The sequence below is a fragment of the Anolis carolinensis genome, chromosome 2 (genome assembly GCF_035594765.1).
Source record: "Anolis carolinensis isolate JA03-04 chromosome 2, rAnoCar3.1.pri, whole genome shotgun sequence".
In the NCBI taxonomy this organism is placed as follows: domain Eukaryota; kingdom Metazoa; phylum Chordata; class Lepidosauria; order Squamata; family Dactyloidae; genus Anolis; species Anolis carolinensis.
Window position 1 is genome coordinate 34,566,035 of NC_085842.1, and position 22,734 is coordinate 34,588,768.

The 22,734-nt window shown below is 43.2% G+C and overlaps 1 protein-coding gene across 1 annotated transcript in view; it reads left to right on the top strand.

The window, feature by feature from the left end:
* LOC100562869 (laminin subunit beta-2) overlaps nt 1-19,356 on the top strand; it is a 73,502-nt gene extending 54,146 nt beyond the window's left edge. The window contains exons 24-33 of the mRNA XM_062973773.1: nt 1,185-1,557; nt 3,230-3,414; nt 4,454-4,695; nt 5,674-5,877; nt 9,924-10,068; nt 10,971-11,178; nt 13,210-13,351; nt 13,617-13,793; nt 17,006-17,165; nt 18,552-19,356. Coding sequence (XP_062829843.1) covers nt 1,185-1,557; nt 3,230-3,414; nt 4,454-4,695; nt 5,674-5,877; nt 9,924-10,068; nt 10,971-11,178; nt 13,210-13,351; nt 13,617-13,793; nt 17,006-17,165; nt 18,552-18,688 — 1,973 coding nt within the window. The 3' untranslated portion in view covers nt 18,689-19,356. The remainder of the gene's footprint in view (nt 1-1,184; nt 1,558-3,229; nt 3,415-4,453; nt 4,696-5,673; nt 5,878-9,923; nt 10,069-10,970; nt 11,179-13,209; nt 13,352-13,616; nt 13,794-17,005; nt 17,166-18,551) is intronic.
* Nucleotides 19,357-22,734: the final 3,378 nt, after the last annotated feature.

A 22,734-nucleotide genomic window follows, 5' to 3' on the forward strand; every position in this document is an offset into this window, starting at 1 on the left:
ACGTGCCCTGGGCAACGTCCTTGCTGACTGCCAATTCTCTCACATCAGAAGCGACTTGTAGTTTCTCAAGTCACTCCTAACACAAAGAAATAGATAAAATAATACATTAGTCTAGGAATGTTTACTATCAGCTGGTATGTCACCTGGATCCTTTCCTGCAACTGGAGGATCTAATGAGATGGTAACTTTTCCAATACACTCTATATATTGGGATTACCTTGGTGCCCAGTATGGAAACTTCAGTCAATTCAGAACATAGCAGTCAGATTAGTTACTGACACATTTAGGAGTTATCATACTGAACACATATTAAAATCATTTTGCTATATGCCTGTCAGGTACAAAGTGTTGATTATGGGGTCACCTTTCCCAGTACTATCTGCTCTGTAACTCTGGCCCCTTAGGGAACATTTACTTTAGTAATCCAGTACAAGATTTTCTTTAGCTGCCTCTAGATGTGGAATGATCTGCCAGAAGAGATTCAGCAGCTGGATATGCTATCTTGAGTTTACAGCAGCAGTAATAATAACACTTTATTTATATTTTGTCCTTCTCCCCAAGGGGACTCAGAACAGATTACAGCAGACCGAGGCAAACATTCAATGCCTTGTTACAATGAAATACAATGAGACACAAATATACAGACAAAGGCAAAGGCTTTCCTTTCATTTCTGGATCAGGAGGGAGGTGCTCTTCTCTATTTCCAAGCCGAGAAGCCTGTGTGATTGTAGACATCTTCTGGTCGTGTGGCTGGCATAACTGCTTAGAGCATCTTTTTGCCGTTTCCCACCAAAGCAGTATCTATTTATCTACTCACATTTGCATGTTTTCAAACTGCTAGGTTAGCAGGAGCAAGGGCTAACAATGGGAGCTCACCGTGTACTGCAGATTCGAACTGCCAACCTTCAGGTCAGCAGTTCAGCAGCACAAGGGTTTAACCTATTGTGCCACCGCATCCCCCAATACTCTTCTTGCTAGCCGTTTCAAGATTATTTTTATATTATAATATTTTAATTATGAACAGATTCTTTTTAATATACGTGTATAGGTTTTCTTTTAGCTAGTGTTTTGCTGTTGTTTTCAATCTTAGCTCCCTGCCTTGATCTAGAAGGAGATATTAATTAGAAATAATTGCTAATATTGTTTGTTGCTAGCATTATTTACAAGATCTGTTTTGTGGGCAGTCTGCGACTGTGACCCTCGTGGGATCGAGAAGCCACAATGCCACCGCATCACCGGGCATTGTTCCTGCCGCCCAGGCGTGTCAGGCGTGCGCTGCGACCAGTGTTCCCGTGGCTTTGCTGGTGAATTCCCTGCCTGCCAGCCATGTCACAAGTGCTTTGGAGACTGGGATCGCATTGTGCAGGATCTGGCTGGCCGCACCCGTGCCCTGGTACAGCGGGCCCAACAGCTCCAGCAGACAGGCGTCACCGGCGCTTTTGAGGGTCCTTTCCGGCGACTGCAGGAGAAGCTGAGCGCTGCCCAGACTATAGTTAATGCCCACAATGCCACTGCTAGTGCCATCACCCACCTCTTGCAAAACATGGATGAGTTGAGGTGAGTAAAGATAGTCTTCATACGATCAAAAGTCTGGAGACCATGAATCCCTATGAGAAGCAGCTTAAAGAGCAGGGTATGTTTAGCCTACAGAAGATAAGGTTGTGAGGAGACATGATCGCCATGTATAAATATTTTAAATAATGTGATGAGGAGGAGGGAGCAAGCTTGTTTTCTGCTGCCCTGGAAACTAGAACTTGGAGCAATGAGATCAAATTACAGAAAAGGAGATTCCACCTGAACATTAGGAAAAACTTCCTGACCATAAGAGCTGTGGAACTCTCTGCCTCAGAGTGTGGTGGAAGCCCCTTCTTTGGAGGCTTTAAAACAGAGGTTGGATGGCCATCTGTCAGGGGATATAGGTAAAGGTAAATGTTTTCCCCTGACGTTAAGTCCAGTCATGTCTGACTCTGGGGGTTGGTGCTCATCTCCATTTCTAAGCCGAAGAGCCAGCTTTGTCCGTAGACACCTCCAAGGTCATGTGGCTGGCATGACTGCATGGAGCGCCATTACCTTCCCGCCGGAGCGGTACCTATTGATCTACTCACATTGGCATGTTTTCGAACTGCTAGGTTGGCAGAAGCTGGAGCTAACAGCGGGCGCTCATTCCGCTCCCGGGATTTGAACCTGGGACCTTTTGGTCCGCAAATTCAGCTGCTCAGTGCTTTAACACACTTCGCCACCGGGGCTCAGGGGATATATAAGTGTATAAATGTCAGGGGGTATTCTGTGCTTTTCCTGCATGGCAGGGGTTTGGACTGGATGGCCTATGTGGTTTTTTCCAACTATGATTCTGTGGAAACAGCCAATGGAGATGTATTAGGCTGAAGTTTAGGAGAAGAAGGAGAGCGGAATAAGAGATGATATTGTAGTTTGTTGGTAAAAGTCATGTTTCTATACAAAAGGCAGATTTTGTACACAAAATGCCAGTTTCACTCTCTGGTGTATCCAAGTACAGTAGACTCTCGCTTATTCAACATAAATGGGCTGGCAGAACCTTGGGTAAGCGAAAATGTTGGATCATAGAATCATAGAATCATAGAATTATTTACTGGATAATAAGGAGGGATTAAAGGAAACCCTATTAAACATCAAATTACGTTATGATTTTACAAATTAAGCACCAAAACATCATATTTTGCAACAAATCCACCGAAAAGCGGTTCGATACATGGTAACATTATGTAGTAATTACTGCATTTATAAATTTAGCATCAAAACATCGCAGTGTATTGAAGACATTGACCACAAAAGCATTGACTACTAAAAAACTGATTACAAATAAAGATAGAATTGCATAAAATGAACTTAAAGTAACATTGTTGGAAGTTAAATCCATAAAAAGTGCAGTCCTTGCTGCCTACAGAAATAGCTGTGGATCCAGGTGGGAGGCAGACTTCGTGTCAGAAGTGAATTGAGGGTACAGTTATAATGTATTTTAAAAAACGCAAACAAAGTTAAAAACTTGACATTATACTAGATGTTCTTGTCTGAATAGAGGTGAATATTGCCCCAGCTTCTGGTACAGTTGCACACCCCTAATTTATGGTCATGTCCCTAGTAGTAACCTGCCTGCCCTACTACCTGAATAAGAGAAGCAGTACAGGCAATAGATCAAGCTTTCCCAGAATGGAAGGGTTTCATTTTTTTCTGATTTGTGCCCTCTTCTCAGGCAGGAGATAGCTGATATAACAGAAACACTGACCCGTCTAGAAGGGTTTCTCACAGCCACTCAAGACAAGAACTTCAATGCCAACCATGCGCTGGGCACACTGGAACGTGGCGCTCGGGGGCTCAACCTCAGCCTGGCAGATCTGTCGCGTCAGCTTGAGGCCCTTATGAATGCCAATGTCTTGGGTAAGTGTTCACAGTGCACCTTCAACCTGAAGCCATAGCAACACCCAAAACTTGACTCAGTTAACTTGGTTACCTTTCATTTATATACTCCATTTATTTTATAGATTTTAGCTACATTGATTTTTCCCTTATTTTTTTCTTTCTCTCTTACTTTATCTTCTCTCTCCAACAGAGAGAACTACTTTTCTTGACTAAATAAGGATTAGAACATTTTACACTCTGCAGTTATGACGCAGAGATTCCACAATAGTTGTGGCATCCTATGGAAACCTGGGATTTGCAGTTTTAGAAAAAATAGTTAGAATTCTAAGCCAAAAAGCTCTGGAACTCACCAAACAACAAATCCCCTACAGGATATTACCATGGCAGTTACTGTGAAATCATAATGCTATTATTATTATCATCATTATTATTATTATTGACACAACAACATAGTATGGCACAGCAAACAAGATAGATATGCTGTATTTCATATCACAAAATCACAAGTCGAACGCTTCCTAAGCGTTTAGGACTGTGTGATGTATTTTCGGATGATGAGCGCAGATCCCAGTAAGGTGGCCTTTTGCAGTTGACAGATCGTAATTTTGTCAAAGTCTATTGTTTCCAAATGCCGGCTGAGATCTTTTGGCACGGCACCCAATGTGCCGATCACTACCGGGACCACCTGTACTGGTTTCTGACAGAGTCTTTGCAGTTCAATCTTGAGGTCCTAATAGCGGCTGAGTTTTTCCTGTTGTTTTTCATCAATTATTGTTGTTGTTGTTGTTTATGTGTTTGTTTATTATTTTATAACATTATTTCATTTCTTACCCGCTTTTCCTTGTGGCAGGACACCACATAGTTTAAAACACATAATCATAAATACATATATTAAAATGTATTTCTATGAAATACATATATTAGAATACCAGCTGTTAAGAATTGTGGAAGTTGAAGTCCAAAAACACCTGGAGGGCCAAAGTTTGCCCATGCCTGGTTGAAGGGCTTTAAAGCCCACACAATATCTCTGCTTGATCCAGCTTTTTGTCATGGCCAGGTGCCTACGATAGTGTCCGTCAATCCTATGCGCAGTCGCGAGAAGCCGAGCACCGGGCCAATACTTCCACCTTGGCAGTGCCCAGCCCCGTCAGCCAGTCGGCTGCTACCCGGCGTCGCACAGAACACCTGATAACAACGCGGAGAGACGCTTTCAACCGGCAGAATGCGGCCAACCGGCGAGGCCTGACAGACCTGTCGACCCGTGTGGCAGGGTTGAGCCTGCACCAGATCAATGAGAAGGTGAGTGAGGCTGGGAAAAGGATGAGCGGGAACACTGAATTACAAAACAAGACACTGGGTGAGAATGCAGCATCCTGAGAAGTGGTAGAAAGTAGGGACACATTTATTTAGGAATCAAAGGTTCTGGGATTTAACCAGAGGCTGCATCATGCTATAGTAAGCCCTTTCTAGATAAGTCTAATGTGGCATAGTGGTTTGAGCGCATCTGTACTGTAGAATTAATGCAGTTCAACACCAGTGGAACTCAGTGTTATAGGATCATGGAAGCTGTAGTTTTACAAGGGCTTTAACTTCCCTGCCAAAGATTGCTGGTGCCTCACCTAACTACCAATTGCAGGATGCCACAGCATTGAGCCATGGCAGCTATAGTAGTGTTAGCTGCATTAATTCTACAGTGTAGATGCACTCTGGGAAACACAACCATGCAATCCAGTAGGTGACCTTGGGCAAGTCACTCTCTCAAGCTCAGAAGGAGGCAATGGAAAGCCCCCCTCTGCACAAATTGTCCCAAGAAACCCCTGTGGTAGGTTTGCATTAGGGTTGCCATAAGTTTGCAATGACTTGACAATACACTGCAACAAATGAAGTTAAGGTAAGGATTTTATGTACTGGGGAAGCAACACCTAAGCCACATATAGGACACTGACCTCTTTGCAGCTCACGCTAGATTTTAAATAGATAAGATAGCTAGATGAATGGATTTCTCTTTAAACAAAGCAGTGGTCTCATGCCTTGTGTTGCTTTCAGGTGTTTTTTAAAATGAAACCAGTATGGTCGCACAATCATAGAACTTTAAATTCTTAATGCTGGGAGGGATCAAAAGGGCCATCTGATCCAAACCCCTGTCATGCAAGTAGAATATGCAATTGCAGGCTTCCTAAAATGCCCACCCAAAGAGGGAAAATCTGTTTGTGGTGGGCAATTGGAAATTGTGTTGATGACAGCATCAACCATTCTGCGCTTTGCTCCTCCTCCCAGGTATGTGGGGCCCCAGGGGATGTCCCCTGCGCCAACAGCCCCTGTGGGGGAGCCGGCTGCCGAGATGAAGATGGCCAGCGTCACTGTGGGGGACTCAACTGTAATGGGGCTGTGGCCACAGCTGATAATGCCCTGGACCGGGCCCGCCATGCAGAGGGGGAGCTACGCCGTGCCGTGGTCGATGTGGATACCCTGCTGCGTCAGGTAACCTTTGAGGAAAACAGCATGGCCTAGGAACTCAAGATGCAGGATGTGTTTTGTATAGTATACTAGCTTGGGGACCCGGGGGTGCCCGGGTTATTGGGAAAAGGCATTATTTGTCTTTGAATGCTGTGTATTCTGTTTAGAGTAGGTGAACTACAATTCCCAGAATCATGGGTCAATCCTCCCCAAACCCTGCCAGTATTCAAAGTTGGCCATTTTGGGTGTGTATGCCAAGTATGGTCCAGATCCATCATTGGCTGGGTTCAGTGGTCTTTGGATATAGGTGAAGTACAACTCCCAGAATCAAGGCCCATTCCCACAAACCCCTGCAGTATGTTCAGTTGGTCATGAGGTTTCTGTGCGCGAAGTCTAGTCCCAGTGCATTGTCGGTGGGGGTCACTGTTTATCTGGATGCAGATGAACTATAAGTCCCTTTCCCCCAAACCTGTCCAATATGTTGTATTGGTTATGGGGACCCTGTGTGCCAAGTTTGGTCCTGGTCCATGATCGGTGGGGTTCAATTGTAGATGAACTATAAATCCCAGTACCTACTACTCCCAAATCTCCAGGAGAATTCCCCTCCAAACCCCCCAGTATTCAAATCTAGACATATCAGGTATGGATAGCAAATGTAGTCCAGACCCATCATTGTTTGGGTTTATAGCGTTCTGGGTGTAGGTGAACTATAACTTCTATAAATTCCCCAGTAGGAGTCACAATGGTCTGACCTGATGCAGGCTAAACTACAACTTCAATCTCCCAAACTCCTGCAGTAAGTTTAGTTTGCAGCTCAATTTTGTGGTTTGTTTTGCAGACAGATTGGAAAGGGAAGGGGAGTAGGCGGGGTCATGCAAATTCCACAGCAATGGAGAACCCTGGGATGCCTGCCTGTGGTGGAAGAAATAGCAAAATGTAGGATGAAATTGTTCCCAAATGAAAGCATTCCTTGGGTGGTGGTTTGTAATGTTTGGGGAGGACATTGGCAGGGGCTGGGCTACATGTTCATGGTGCTTGCTGTAACCTCAATGTCAGTGCAAAGTAGTGACTTGCTAGCTTTTGAGCAGTGGGAAGCCTGTTTGTGGAGGCTGGAGGCTGTCTGTGTGAGTGGACATGCGTGCCACATACACACATACGGGTTTTCACTTTTATTATGGATTTAGATTAGATTAGATTAGATTAGATTTAGATTTAGATTTAGATTAGATAGATTTAGCTTAGATTTAGATTAGATTAGATTTAGATGTTGGAGGTGAAGAAGCACAAACACTTATAAAGGAAACCCTGGGCTGCATGCCTTCTGTCTTATTTTTCACTTTCCTAGAAGTGTTTTTGCTTCCTGCCTGCAAGTTGATGTCACTTTCCCCTCCTTTCCAGAAATTTTATCAGATGTAATTGTCACACTGGTGTAAATAGGTAGGAGTCATTACCATTATTTGGAATAATAATGATAATATAATTTATTTATATTCTGCTCTATCTCTCCAAAGGGACTCAGAGCAGATTACAGGCACATATATGGCAAACTTTCAATGCCATTATACAATTGATAAAGACAAAACAGTACATACACAGAGGCAGGCTTCCCTCTTTTTTCCATCTCCGGCATCTGGAGGCTGTGCTCAACTCGACTATGGGGAGGTGTTGTTGTTCCATTCTTCCACACCGAGGAGCTTTGCCGTTCATAGACATCTTCCTGATCAGACCACCAGCATGTTTTTAGGGGCATCTTTTTCCTCCCTGCTAACAGCAGTACCTATTTATGTACTCACATTGCTGTTTTCGAACTGCTAAGCAGGCAGAAGGTGGGCTTACAGCAGGAGCTCACCCTGCCTACAGCTTGCTGACCTGGTCAGCAAGATCTTCTGTAGCTAGAGGTTAACTCACAGTGCTATGCCACAGCCCAGAAGTTTAGTCTGAGCAGAGGCTTTTTGGTTGGGTGGCAATTCATGTATTGGAGGTATCTGATTTTCCCTCCTAGGTTTCAGGGGGGTGCACTGGACTAATAGTTGTGATGTTGTCCTCATTCGTTGTTAGATACGTGTCAGCAGAGTCCCCAGCCAAATCCCTCATAGCGGGGGGGGGGGGGGGGCTCAGCAGAGGGAACCAAGCCCATTAATAGTTCAGCCAGGTCCCTGATATTAAACATCATGTTCTTAAGGTGGTTCAATCTACAAGCAATATTGGCTTACTTAGGTCCAAAGGCTGCTTCTCTGTTAGGGTACTAGGAGTTTTGGTTGGGCTGGACTGTAGCATGTTCTTGCGAAATGTTTCTTTGGGATTTATCATGCAATTACTACTCTGCAAAGGAGTTATCAAAGAAGTGATGCTTAAATCTCAGAACACCCTTGTTGGTGTTACTTGAAAACTGGACAGAAAGAGTTTCATCTTCAACAGCATGTTGGGAATTGTCATCTAACAATATCAGAATCTTGTCATGAGCCGACACTCTGGGAAGCCACTCCACTGTAAGCATATCGATAATATGTGGATATATGTGTAATAGCTGGCTCAAAGAAGTTCTGATAGCTCTAAATGAATTCAATTTGCCCTTATTTATTCCAATGTGGGCAATGTGCAGCATCGTTTGATTTGCTTGTAGAATTGCCGTTACGTTTTTGTACCTCCTTACTAGGTATTATGGAGGAGTCCCTAGAGGCATTTTCATGCACCATATTCTCCTCCTCTCTGGTCCTCATGCTGTTATCTTTAGCTGAACTTTCTTTTAAATGTATCTTTTTCATAGAATGCTAGCATCCTAGTGTTGGAAGAGACCTCGTAGGCCATCTAGTCCAACTCCCTGCCAAGAAGCAGGAAAATTGCATGCAAAGCACTCGCACTTAAAAGTCTCCAAAGAAGGAGCCTCCACCACACTCCTGGGGCAGAGAGTTCCACTGCTGACCAGCTCTTCCCACAGTGAGGAAGTTCTTCCTAATGTTCAGGTGGAATCTCCTTTCCTGTTGTTTGAAGCCATTGTTCCACGCTCTAGTCTCCAGGGCAGCAGAAAACAAGCTTGCTCCCTCTTCCCTATAACTTTTCTGAGTGAAGTAGTCAACAGCAAGTTTAAGAAGCTCCAATTGTTCTGCAATTTTTTCTAGCCATTCAAAGATAGAAACAACAGTGTGGGCTGTAAGTAGACATTGGTTCATAACAAGGTCCAGGGTAATTGTTTGCCCTGTTGTTTTATCTCGGTAATGAGGGAATTCTCTTCTGATGCTTTTGTTTCATTTGACTCCAAGGACACTTCTTCATGATATACAGCCAAGTTGTTATCAAAGGCTACTGACACAGGCTCATTAGCTTTATCATGAAGAATTAAGGGAGTAGTGTTGTTATCAGTAGTAATTTCAAACAGGGTGTTTAACTCAGGTATCCTCCCTGAAGAGTTCGTCAATTTTCAGTTGTTTGGAAGCCTTATGATGTGTTGTTGACTTGGGGCTAGTCCTGTTGTGTTTTCTATTCCCCATTTTAAGGAGAGGGAGTACAAAAAAATAAATAAATTCCAGAGCCCGTCCTATCATGCCGATGCCATCTTGCCTTCATCCAGAAATCTTTAGTATGCCTTAGGAAGCATCATAATGCCTTACACACAAACATGGGAGTCAGCATTAGGGACTCTCCTAACAAAGTTAGGTGTCTATCTACACTTTTATATGAGATGGATTACCTTTTACCTTTTTGAATTTTTAACTGAGCACCCTGCATAATTTCTCTCCAGTTTCCTACAATAAACTCATATACTGTTATTGATACCAAACCTTTCTACAGCATGTAATGTTCCATCAGAAAAGTCCAAATGTTTTGATGCCTATCATTCATTTCAACATCTTTTTACATCTTCAGCATTTTACATCTTTTACTGGATGAAGGAGCCAGTAGAGCTTTGAAAGCTTGCATGATGTGTTTTGTTTATTTTAACTGGACAGTAAATGGATGGCTCCTTCATGGGTTTGGGGTTTGCATTACACGCCCATGTTCATGATCCCTAAATCCTTGTGCCTCTGCTGCCCCCTGCTGGCTGACCATGGCATCTTCTGTCTTGCTGGCAGGTGGCTGAAGCAAAGGCCCGGGCAGGAGAGGCAAAACAGAGAGCACAGGCGGCTTTGGAGAATGCCAATGCCACCAAAGCCCGGCTGGAGCGCTCTAATAAAGACCTGAGAGATCTCATCCAACAAATCAAAGGATTCCTGAATCGTAAGTTCAAGATCAGACAGTCTTTCTTCCATACCTTTTACATTATTTTACTGATTAAATATGTACACTAAAGGTAACGGTTCCCACTTGACATTAAGTCTAGTCGTGTCAAACTCTGGGGATTGGTGCTCATCTCCATTTCTAAGCCAAAGAACCAGCGTTGTCCGTAGACACCTTTTAGGTCATGTGGCTGGCATGACTGCATGGAGCGCCGTTACCATCCCGCAGAAGCGGAACCTATTGATCTACTCACATTTGCATGTTTTCAAACTGCTAGGTTGGCAGGAGCTGGGGCTAACAGCAGGAGCTCACCCCACTCCCCGGATTCGAACCGCTGACCTTTTGGTCTGCAAGTTCAGCAGCTCAGTGGTTTAACCCACTGCGCCATCAGGAGGCCAGAAATATGTACACTATGTATGTGCATTTCCCCACCTTCACTCCCATCTCAGCAAAGGAATTTCTGTCCAGGCAGATCGTGTAAAATATTCCACAGTGGGCGTACCATCTCAGAGGACTCACAATTTATGGATTCAAGCCACGAGAAATTCAAATGTTCTGTTTTATATATTTGAATCCACCATAGGAGGACATCAGCTGGCCCTTTCTGCCTTTGTGGTGGAAAGGTTGCATTGCAAGGCAGAAGCAAGTGGCTCGTAGGTCTTTCTACTACGTCTGCTGCTGCCCTGTGCCCTTTTTGGGGGCATTTTGAGTAAGTTATTTTGGCATTAAAAATAAGTGAAGCCATTTTACCGCACCATTGCATATAATGGGACTGAAGTATCCACAGATGTTTGGTATCTATGGGAGTCCGAATTGCCTAGGGGTCTGGATTGCCTAGGGGAGAAGAGAGGATGGCTGTTATGCTACACATTCCAAGCACTGACAATCCCTTCTTCACACAGTTGAGGGGGCAGATCCTGACAGCATTGCTCTGGTAGCTTCCCGTGTGCTGGAACTCTCCATCCCAGCATCTCCTGCTCAAATCCACCATCTTGCTGAGCAGATCAAGGAGCGTGTCAGCAGCTTGGCCAATGTGGATGCCATCTTGAACCAAACGGCAGGGGATGTCCGTGTGGCAGGGGACCTGCTAAAGGAGGCACGCCGGGCCAAGTGAGTATGTGAAAGAGTATGTGAAGACATTTGGGGGAATGATGTTTTTTTTGTGTCAGGAGCAACTTGAGAAATTGCAAGTCACTTCTGGTGTGAGAGAATTAGCCGTCTGCAAGGAGGTTGCCCAGGTGATGCCTGGATGTACTTTACTTATATTCCGCTCTATCTCTCCAAGGGACTCAGGGCGGATTACAGAACACACATACGGCAAGCATTCAATGCTGTTACACAATTAACCAGGACAGACAATATGCAAACAGAGGTAAAGGCATTTCCCATCTTATTTCCGGCATCTTGGAGGCTGTGTTCAACTCCGGCCATGGGGGGTGCTGTTGCTCCATCTTCCATGCTGAGGAGCTTTGTTGTCCTTAGACGTCCTCCCGTTGATGTCCTTAAGGAGGCCTTTCATTGCCTCCCTGCTAAAAGCGGTACCTATTTATCTACTCACATTTCTGCTTTTGATCTGCTAGGCGGGCAGAGGTGAGCTGGGGCTGACGGTGGGTGCTGACCCCGACCCAGGCTCAAACTGCCAACCTTTCGATCGGCAGGATTTTCTGCAGCTAGCTGTTAAAACTGCTGTTCTAGGCCTGGGAAAATGACGGGCACACTGTTGGAGGTGCTATGTGTGCGGGCGGGGGAGAGAATAGTTTTAATTGTAATTTTAATCATATGAATATTTTATGTATCTTAACAGTATTGTAATTTATAACAATAACAAGAATGATTTCTGGTTTTTTTATTTTTGTATTTGCCATGTTTTAAAATGTATTGGGTTGTGTCGTATTATTGTATGTCACTTTGAGTCCCCATGAGGAGAAAGACAGAGTAGAAATAAATATGGTGATGATGGTGATAATATTTTGGGCAAGGGCAAGACACAATTGGGTTGAACCATCTGCTCCTCATAAGCAGCAACACACTATTCAGAAAGGGCTAAGAGACCTAGTGAGCTGTAGATGAATTGGGACATCACTCATATCCCATAGCCATGCCAGCTGGCGGGCAAGAGGTGCAGGAAAGTTGGTTTAGGACCCTACCATTCTGAACTGATGATGCAGCAGTTAAAACAGCCAATGCGATTCAAGACTTAATAATTACAGTAATAGCATCTAGTTCAAGTAAAGTCATAGTCCCACTCTATTCCATTTTGGTCAGGCCTCACCTGGAATGCCTTCCAATAATGGATGATGGACAGCCTTGCGGTCCAGTTGTGGCCAGTGAGATGCTCAAGAAGGGATCACATATGAGAAATGAATGTTTAGTTTCATATCTCTCTCATATTCACTAATGCAAGGTGCACTGCAACTGTAACTGAAGCTTTATTGATTAAAGTCAATTGAAGGTCATCTACACTGCCATATTATGCAGTTTCAAAATGCAGTTTGAACTGGATTATACAGTATGAGTTTGCACTAGCATATAATGCAGTTCAAGAAGTTAAATTACATTCTGAAACTATTACAGTAGAGTCTCTCTTATCCAACATAAACGGGCCGGCAGAACGTTGGATAAGCGGATGTGTTGGATAATAAGGAGGGATTAAGGAAAAGCCTATTAAACATCAAATTAGGTTATGATTTTACAAATTAAGCATCAAAACATCATGTTTAACAACAAATTTGACAGAAAAAGTAGTTCAGTATGCAGTAATGCTATGTAGTAATTACTGTACTTACGAATTTAGCACCAAAATATCACGATGTATTGAAAACATTGACTACAAAAATGCATTGGATAATCCAGAACGTTGGATAAGCGAGTGTTGGATAAGTGAGACTCTACTGTATATGGCAATGTAGATGGGGCCTCAGTGATACTGGTTAAAAGCTCATAATATTTTTAATTGTTTTGAAAACCATGTCAAATCTCCCACTTTGAGAGAAAGGTGGCATACAAATGCAACAAATAAATCAATCGAATAATGCATGAAGAGAACTATAACCTCAATGTTTTGGGAATCTAATGTTAGTGCTAGACTTGCTGGTGAGGGCAAAGGGCTGTATTTATATATGAAAAAATCTCCCCCTCCAGTGCTCGAGCAGAAGGTGTAAAGAATGCAGCTCAATCGGTGAAGAAGGCCCTCGATGATGCCAAACGTGCCCAAAATGCTGCCGAGAAAGCCATCCGTGATGCAGCCAGCGATATCCATCACACAGAAGACATGGTGAACAGGGTAAGCCTCTATAAGCCTGACTCTGCTGCAGAAACAATATACAGTCAACCCTGTATCCTCGGATTCTCTACATCCAACAAATTCAGTATTTGCCACATCTCCAGTGTTACTTGCCCCCTTTGTGTCCCTACACCAATATTTTTTCTAATGTTACCTGGATGCAGATCACACAAAATGATGTGTGAGGTCAGCAGCCCAGTGGGTGAAGATGCTCCCCAAATGTGCCCCTTTGCTTATTCATCTGTCTTCTCCCTCTTGCCTCCAGATGCAGGAAAAGACAGCAAATGCTGAAGGCCAGTTGGTTTTCGCCATGGAGCGGGTGGGTGACCTCGAAAGGCAGGTGGACGAACTCAAGATGAAACGGGCCAACAACATCCTGGCAGCCACGCGAGCTGAAGAGACAGCTAGTGCTGCCAGGGAAAGAGCTGGGGAAGCTGAACAGGTAGGTGAAATGTTGATCCAAGCTCCTGGGCAAGCCTAAGGGAAGCCTTTGGCTCTTGAGGTTTTTGTGAGTGAGAAGTTTTGCAGTCTTTTACCAGGGGCTTTGCTGGGTGGGATTGAGCAGAACATATGGGGCACAACCCAGGAGTGGTGAAGGCAGCATCTTAATTGATGGTGTGTCCAGAGTCCGTTTATCAGTTTTGTCTTGCTTTTATTTTGTAGAATAGTTCTAGTCTCTCTTTTTCTCATATTCTTGGAAGGTTTCAAAAAGTAATGCAAATCAAGTATTTCTGGGATAATCTATACTTGGAATCCCTTCGTATTTTTCTGCCGATATGTATTCTTGGAAGACTTAATTATTTCAATGATTTTGGTGATTTTTTTTTGTATGAGTGCCTCCAGAGATTTAAGACTGCCAATTTAATCCCAGTGTTTCCTAAATTACCTGAAACCACAACTGACCTGGCAAACTCAATTGCCAAATAGAAATTAAATGTATTTATTTTGTTTATTATATGCTCTGTTCTGTCTTTCCTCTGCTCCAAGATCATTTCATCCCACATTATCCTCAACATAATAAAATAGGTTAAGCTATAAAGATTTTTTGGAGCATTTGTGGATCCCAAGAGATTTTACAGAAATATGTTTCAATATGTATCTTTTATAGAACTAGGTTTTAATATATGTGTTTACAGAATTTTTGTAATGTTTGTATGTTTTAACTGTACTGTGACTCACCTTGAGACACAGGTAAGAAAATTGTTGTTTTTGTTGTTGTTGTTTATTTATTTATTTATTTATTTATTTGACTTGTATACCACTACTCCCAGTTTGGCTCGGAGCGGTTTACAGAAATAGATTAAAACAGTACAATTAGCTTTAAAATAACAATAAAAACAACAATAAAAACAGACATACCCATATAAAGTTAGCAAGGATGAAGAAGAGATGAGAAACCACTTAGAAGCAGACACAGAGAGACTAGGAATACTGTAGAGATTGAATATTCCTTATCCAAAATGCTTGGTATCAAAAGTGTTCAATGTTTTGGATTTTGGACTACCTCCATAGTGAGATATCTTGGACATAGGACCCAAGTCTAAATAAGAAATTAATTTATGCATCACAAAACCCTTATACATAAAGCCTGAAGATAATTTGATGTACAATATATTTAATATATATTGTACATCAAATTATCTTCAAGCTTTATGTATAAGGGTTTTGTGATGCATAAATTAATTTCCTATTTAGACTTGGGTCCATCCTCCAGGACATAATGCCCAGCTGCTCACTGGAGGGAAAGATATTAGAGGCAAAGTTGAAGTATTTTGGCCACATCATGAGGAGACAGGAAAGCTTGGAAAAGATCATGATGCTGGGAAAAATGGAAGGAAAAAGGAAGAGAGGCCGACCAAGGGCAAGACGGATGGACAGTATCCTTGAAGTGACTGGCTTGACCTTGAAGGAACTGGGGGCGGCGATAGCCGACAGGGAGCTCTGGCGTGGACTGGTCCATGAGGTCACGAAGAGTCGGAAACGACTATACGACTGAGAGAGAGAGAGATTTAATAATTTTGTGCATGAAATACATTTTATATACATTGAACCATCTGAGAGAAAAGGTGTCACCATCTCAACAACCCATGTGGATAATTTTGAACTTTTGAACCCTCTCAATCTTCTCTTCAAGCTGTACAGGCTCAGATCCTTCAACTGTTCATCATGGGTTTTGTGCCCCATGCCTCTGATCATCCTTGTTTCCCTTTTCTGGACCTGCCCCAACTTTTCTACATCCTTCTTAAAATGAGCCGCCCAAAACTGAATACAGTGCTTCAGATGCAGAATACAGTGGAGCAATGAAACTGATCAGAAACTATAGTTCTGTTAATCCAGACTAAAATAGTTTTCACCATCTTTTGATGCAGCATTACACTGCTGGTTTATGTTCAGTGTATGATCAACAATTATCCCAATGGAGCATTGCAGCATACCAAAATTCTTGGGAGTTACCCTGGACCATGCTCTGACCTACAAGAAGCACTGCTTGAATATCGAGCAAAAAGTGGGTGCTAGAAATAATATCATACCAAAGCTGACTGGCACAACCTGGGGATCACAACCAGACATAGTGAAGATATCTGCCCTTGCGCTTTGCTACTCTGCTGCTGGGTACACATGCCCAGTGTGAAATACAGTGGATGTGGCTCTTAATGAGACATGCTGCATTATCACAGGATGCCTACGCCCCACACCACTGGATAAATTATACTGTTTAGCCAGTATTGCACCACCTGACATCTGCCGTGAAGTAGCAGCCCATAATGAAAGGACCAAGGCAGTGACATCTCCGGCTCATCCCGTTTGCCAATGCCTTAAATCAAGAAATAGTTTTCTAAGACCTGCAAAGATAGTTGCAGAAACACCTCAGCAAACGAGAGTCCAAAAGTGGCAGGCTAAAACCCGGAACCTCAAGCCATGCTGAACAGACTGAGCTCTAGCATCACGAGATGCAGAGCCAACCTTAGAAATGGGGCCACAAAGTGGAGTCCATGACATTCAAGTGTGGAGAAGAGCAAACAACATACCACCTATTACAATGCAGTCTGAGCCCTGCCATGGGCACAATGGAGGACTTTCTTATAGCAACACCAGAAGCACTCCAAGTGGCCAGCTACTGGTCAAAGGACATTTAGTATAATGCCAAGTTTTTAACTTTCTTTTGTGTTTTTAAATACATTACAACTGTAATTTGCTTCAGATACAATAAATAAATCCCAATGTCTTTTTCACTGATCTCTTGCTGATTCCTTATGAAGCTCTCTGCTGCTGCATGGAAGCACACTCTCCTCTTTTTGGGAGAAAACTAAAGCGAAATAAGTATTTCTGCCTTTTTTTTGTTATGTTAGCTTTTTACCATCCTTCAGAGGATTCTAGCAGCTGTGGCAACCCTCCAATCACTGTAATGTTTTTATAATGTATCTCCTTAGGACAGTACCCTACACACTAAGGGCACCATATGGTCAGGAGCATCATTTGCACTAATAAACCTTGATTGTTGAACTATTTGAATGCAAAAATTGAAACATAATTGCTGTCTTTCATTTCTGGCTGCCATTTTCATAACAGTATGGGGATAGTGGGGAAGAGTGACAGCAAAGATGTTTGCAGTTCTGTCCTGTACCTACCCTGTTTTTCCTGCTGTATTCCCAGATCCTAGATGGCCCGTTAAGTGACCAGTACCGCACAATGAAGGAGCTTGTGGAGCACAAAGCCCAGCATGTCCTGGGGGCTCGGCAGAAAGCGGAGCACCTGCGCGATGAAGCCAAGGGACTGCTGCGCGATGCTCATGACAAATTGCGCCGGCTCAGTGGTGAGTATGCTCAATAGCTGACAGGATGTCTCTTTTTTTCATTATCCTTCCTATGCTATGACATCAGCATCTAAAAGTTTATTCTGAATGCTTCCTGCAATAATGGCTCAAAAGGACTTCTTCTTTCTCTTGAATGAGAGCTGCATGGAGACCTGCTTGGTCCTGGCATTCTTATTTTTTTGATGTGATATTGAAACATTTCTTAACTTCCAAGGATGTGACAGGATAGTGTTAGGGCAGGAGAGGGATAGTGTTTTATAAATTATTTTTACATTTGTATTTTAGCTGCAAGGTTTCTAGATCTCCATTTTTAAAGGGTGTTCCTGATTTATTGCTGTTATGTTCCAGAGCAGAGACAATATTTATACATGAAACATCTCCAGAATAAATCCATAAAACTTTCATACATAATTTCTTATTCATCTTTACAAAAACCTTTTCCAAATACTAAAAGGACTGTAGAGGTAAAATTGGTGAAAGAAGGATCATAAAAATTGGGAACTATATGGTAAGACTGAGGAATGTATGACTTGCGGAACACCCATCAGCCCTAGACAGGCTGTGGTGCAGGCTGGTTAGCAGCCAGCTGCAACAAATCACTCTGACCAAGAGGTCATGAGTTCAAGGCCCGCCTGTGCCTGCGTCTGTTCTATGTTATGGCATTGAATGTTTGCCTTATATGTGTAATGTGATTCGCCCTGAGTCCCCTTCAGGGTGAGAAGGGTGGAATATAAATACTGTAAATAAATAAATAGTCACCATGTCCATTGGGATAATGGGAATTGGAGTCCAATGACATCTGAAAGGATTACATGTTCCCCAGACTGAGAACTGCAATCCAACATTATCTGGAGGCTTCTGCTATTGGTGTCAAAAAAAAACACCAGGTTTATCCAGAGGCATAGAACTGCACACTTCCCATTTTATAGTTATTACCTTATGATTCTTGGCCAGTATAGGGACATGGAATTGTTGCTAAATAGGATGAGGAGGTGCATCCAGATAAGGAGAAACTTGCTTTAAAGTTGTTTGCCTGACCCTAGCCACCATCCCACAAAGCCAGGAAAGTGTAATTTACTAAACCAGCTATATATCCCTAATTCACATTTCTTTCTGTTGCTTCTTATGTATTTAGAGAATGAGTGAGTAGGGATGGTAGGTTATACATAATGAGAGCAATTCAAATATTCTCAACTTGGTGAAAGGAGGGGTGCATAATAGTTCTCTGTCCTAAAGGAAGTATATTTGCCAGGACTCTAGTTGTGGACATATGGAGATGCAAACATGCTCATATGGAGACTTAGTCCTAGGAATGGGAATATGCAGGTATCCATGCCCTTTCCTTACTTTCTTCTACTTTGTATTTTCTTTATTCATCCTCACTAGCACTAGAAGAAACATATGAAGAAAATGAAAGATTGCTGCAGGACAAAGCAGCCCAGCTGGACGGGTTGGAAGCCAAGATGAGAAGCATCTTGGGAGACATCAATCAGCAAATCCAAATCTACAACACCTGCCAGTGAGGCACTCCCTATCCCTCACTGCATAAGCCCCCTTTCACCTAGACGCTTTGAGAAAACTGGGTTGCTCCTGCTGCTTTGTAGTCCAGCCTTCCTCAAATTGGTCCTCTCTCTCCAGATTGTTAAGCTATAGCTCCCATAATGCCATACCCAGCACATCCAAGAGGACTCTCGCTTGAGGCAGACTGCTCTAGTGAGTGCCTGGAGCACTGTTTCACTGCATTGCTTGACATGGGTCACTTTTGTCTTCATCCCAGCCTCCAATGCTCCCTCAGAAACCTTACACCAGGGCATGGGCAAACTTCAGCCCTCCATGTGTTTGTGAGTTGAAGTCCAAAATATCTGGAGGGCCAAAGTTTGTCCATGCTTGCCTTATACCGAGGTGCCTTATGATAAGTGCTTTCCCACTAGTACCTAGAGCAGGGCATATGGAAGCACTTGAGATACCAAAGGAAAGGTTCCCATGCTATGTTCTGTTGCTCTTTTTTTGTGTTATTTGAAACATTTTGAATTAGAAATAACCAGCTCCAAAGTAAGGAGAACAGTACATAGAAGAGCAGGTGAGGGACCTAGCTACACACTACTGTGCCTTTTATGTAAGCTAATGTCTCAGCTAGAGTGGCTTTGTTATATTTGTGTGAGAATAAAGTGGCATCGCTCTCTGTGCTGAACTGCTGTTTTTTGATTTGCATAAATATTCTAAATTCTTGAACTGCAACTTACTCAACGATCTCTACAGCAAGCATAGAGCACATTAAACAATATTGGACTAAAACCTGCACCACTCATTACCATTTGTTCTGCTGACTAAGGCTAATGGGAGCTTCTTTGTTGTAACATAGGAGAAGCTGCATGTTTATTTTATGTATAATTTAAAAGGAGGTACATATGCAAAAGAAACCTTTTGGCCTTGGATTCCTAAATGTGGTTCAAAGTAGTAGATGCAGGATAAAACAGATGGACAAATGAGATAGGAAGAGGTTATGGGGCAGCAACAAGATAACTGTGTTAGGAACATGTTAAGAATCCTTTTGGGTCACACTGTATTCTTGGAAGCCAACCCATATAATAGAATCATAGAGCTGGAAGAGGCCACATGGGTCATCCAGTCCAACCCCTGCCATATAGGAAAAGCACAATCAAAGCATCCCCGTCCAGCCTCTGTCTAAATCCTCCAAGGAAGGAGGTTCCACCACACTCTGAGTTTCACTGCTGAACAGCACTTAGAGTCAGGATGTTCTTCCTGATGTTCAGGTGGATTCTTCTTTCCCGTCATTTGAACCCATGGCTCCAAGTTCTAGTTTCCAGGGAAGCAGAAAACAGGCCTACTCCCTCTTCGTTATGACATCCTTTCACATATTTATACATAGATAAAGACCTCTGATCTTTTAGTTGCCCTCCTCTCGACACCTTCCAACTTGTCAATATCTCTTTTGATCTCTGGTGCCCAGAATTGGACACATTATTCCAGGTGAGGTCTAACTAAAGCAGAATAGAGAGGCACCATAACTTCCCTCGATCTAGACACTGTACTCCTTTTGATGCAGCCCAAATTCCCATTGACCTTTTTAGCTGCTGCATCACGTTGGCTCATGTTCAGCTAAGGCTCCCAAGATCTTTCTCACATGGACTATTGTTGAGCCAGGCATCACCCATCCTGTATCTATGCATTTCATTTTTTTCTGCAAAAGTGTAATATCTTATATTTCTTGAAATTAATTTGTTTTGGGGACTTTGTATAGTCCTACATGACAGAATGGAGTTGGACTGGATGGCCTTTGGGATCTTTTCCAACTCTCATAAGTCTACGATGTTGGCTCTTGCAACTCCGAATCACTTCCACACTGTAGTTCAAACTGCTTTTTTAGATTTTGGAATACCTGTGTTTATATATGTACATAAAGAGATATCTTGGGAGATGGGAACCAAGTCTAAACACGGAATTGATTTGTCTTCACAAACACCTTGTACACATAACCCAAAGGTGATTTCTTACACAATATTTTTTAATTAGAATCATAGAGTTGAAAGAGACCTTGTGAGCCATCCAGCCCAACCCCCTGCCAAGAAGCAGGAAATCACATTCAAAGCACCCCCAAAAGATGGCCATCCAGCCTCTGTTTAAAAGCCTCCAAAGAAGGAGCCTCCACCACACTCTGGGACAGAGGGTTCCACTGTTGAACAGCTCACAGGAAGTTCTTCCTAATGTTCAGGTGAAATCTCCCTCCTACCATTGTTCCGCATCCTAGTCTCCAGGGCAGCAGAAAACAAGTTTGCTCCCTCTTCCCTATGAATTCCCCTCACATATTTATACATGATCATCATGTCTCCTCTCAGCCTTCTCTTCTGCAGGCTAAACATGCCCAGCTCTTTAGGCCCCTCGTCATAGGGCTTGTTCTCCAGACCCCCTGGTCATTTTAGTTGCCCTCCTTTGGACACACTCCAGCTTGTCAACATCTCCCTTAAATTGTGGTGCCCTGAATTGGATATAGGATTCCAGGTGTGGTCTGACCAAGGCGGAATAGAGGGATAGCATGACTTCCCTGGATCTAGACACTATACTCCAAAATCCCATTGGCTTTTTTAGCTGCCGCGTCACATTGTTGGCTCAAGTTTAACTTATTGTCCACGAGGACTCCAAGATCTTTTTCACATGTACTGTCGAGTCAGGCATTATTTTGCATTATTTTGTGCATGAAAGTGTTTCAGTACACGGAACTATCAGAAAGCAAAGGTGTCACTGTGGGTGTCTATAATTACACTTGCCTTGGCTCAAGACTATGGACTCTTGGGATTTGTAGTTTGGTGAGGCAACAGCCCTCTTTGACAGAGATGGCTAAAGACCTTGTAAAACTACAACTCCCAGGATCCCATAGTATTGAGCCAGAACAGTTAAAATGCCCTCAAACTGCACTCATTCCGCAGTGCAAATGCATCTTGTGTGGCTTCATCTATGCCAGTAGTTCCCAATCTTTTTTTTGACCAGGGACCACTTTGACCAGAGACCACTCTCCAACTGATATGGTCTATCCAATGCAGTTTTCTTAATCAGCGCCCCAAATAACTCCAGGAACAGGCCTAAAACCAAAGACACCAAGGCCACATGGAACAGCTCCACTTGAGGAGGGAGGAGGAGAAGCAGCAGTCAGGAGGCTTGCTGTTGCGCCTTTTGTCAGCCTCTCCCCTCCCGACACCCCTGTTGCCTCAGCACTATAAGAGAGTTTTACGAGACCAGTCACTCCTGTTGCAACAATGTAGCAACGGGGAGGCTTCAGGCCATATTTTAATTCTTGGGGGCCACTGGTGGTCCACAGACCACAGGTTGGGAACCACTGATCAATGCCGCTTCAGAATCCATTTTAATCGTATTGAACTGGATTAGATGAGTTCACACGCCATATAAACCCAGTCCAATGCGGCTAAAAAGCATTCTATGGCAGTCTAGATGGAGCCTGAGTACGCACATTGTTTATTGTGTATTATGACCTGGCGTCAAAATGCACAAAGGCTCCTTCCACACAGTTCTGTAAAATCACACATCATCTGCTTTGAACTGAAATATATGACAGTGTGGACTCAGATAACCCAGTTCAAAGCAGATATTGTGGGATTTTCTGCCTTGCTATTCTGGGTTATATGGCTGTCTGAAGGGCCCTGAGTCCTCACTGCCATATATTCCAGTTCAAAGCAGATAAGTGGGATTTTATTCAACTGTGCGGAAGGGCCCTTAGATGACCCAGGCTCCTTCCACACAGCTATATAAAATCCACATTGAACTGGATTATATGGCAGTGTGGACTCAGATAACGCAGTTCAAAACAGATATTGTGGGATTATCTGCCTTGATATTCTGGGTTATATGGCTGTGTAGAAGAGTCCAGAGAGAGAGAGGCCTGCACAATTTCATGTTCCCACCCAGCCTACTTATATATTTAGAGCCCGGTTGCCATGGTTGCGCCGCGTGACGTCACAGCCCTGCGAAACCCTCCTCCTGCGCATGCGCACTCCGATCCTCACACATACACCCCCTCCCGTACCTGACTCCTTTC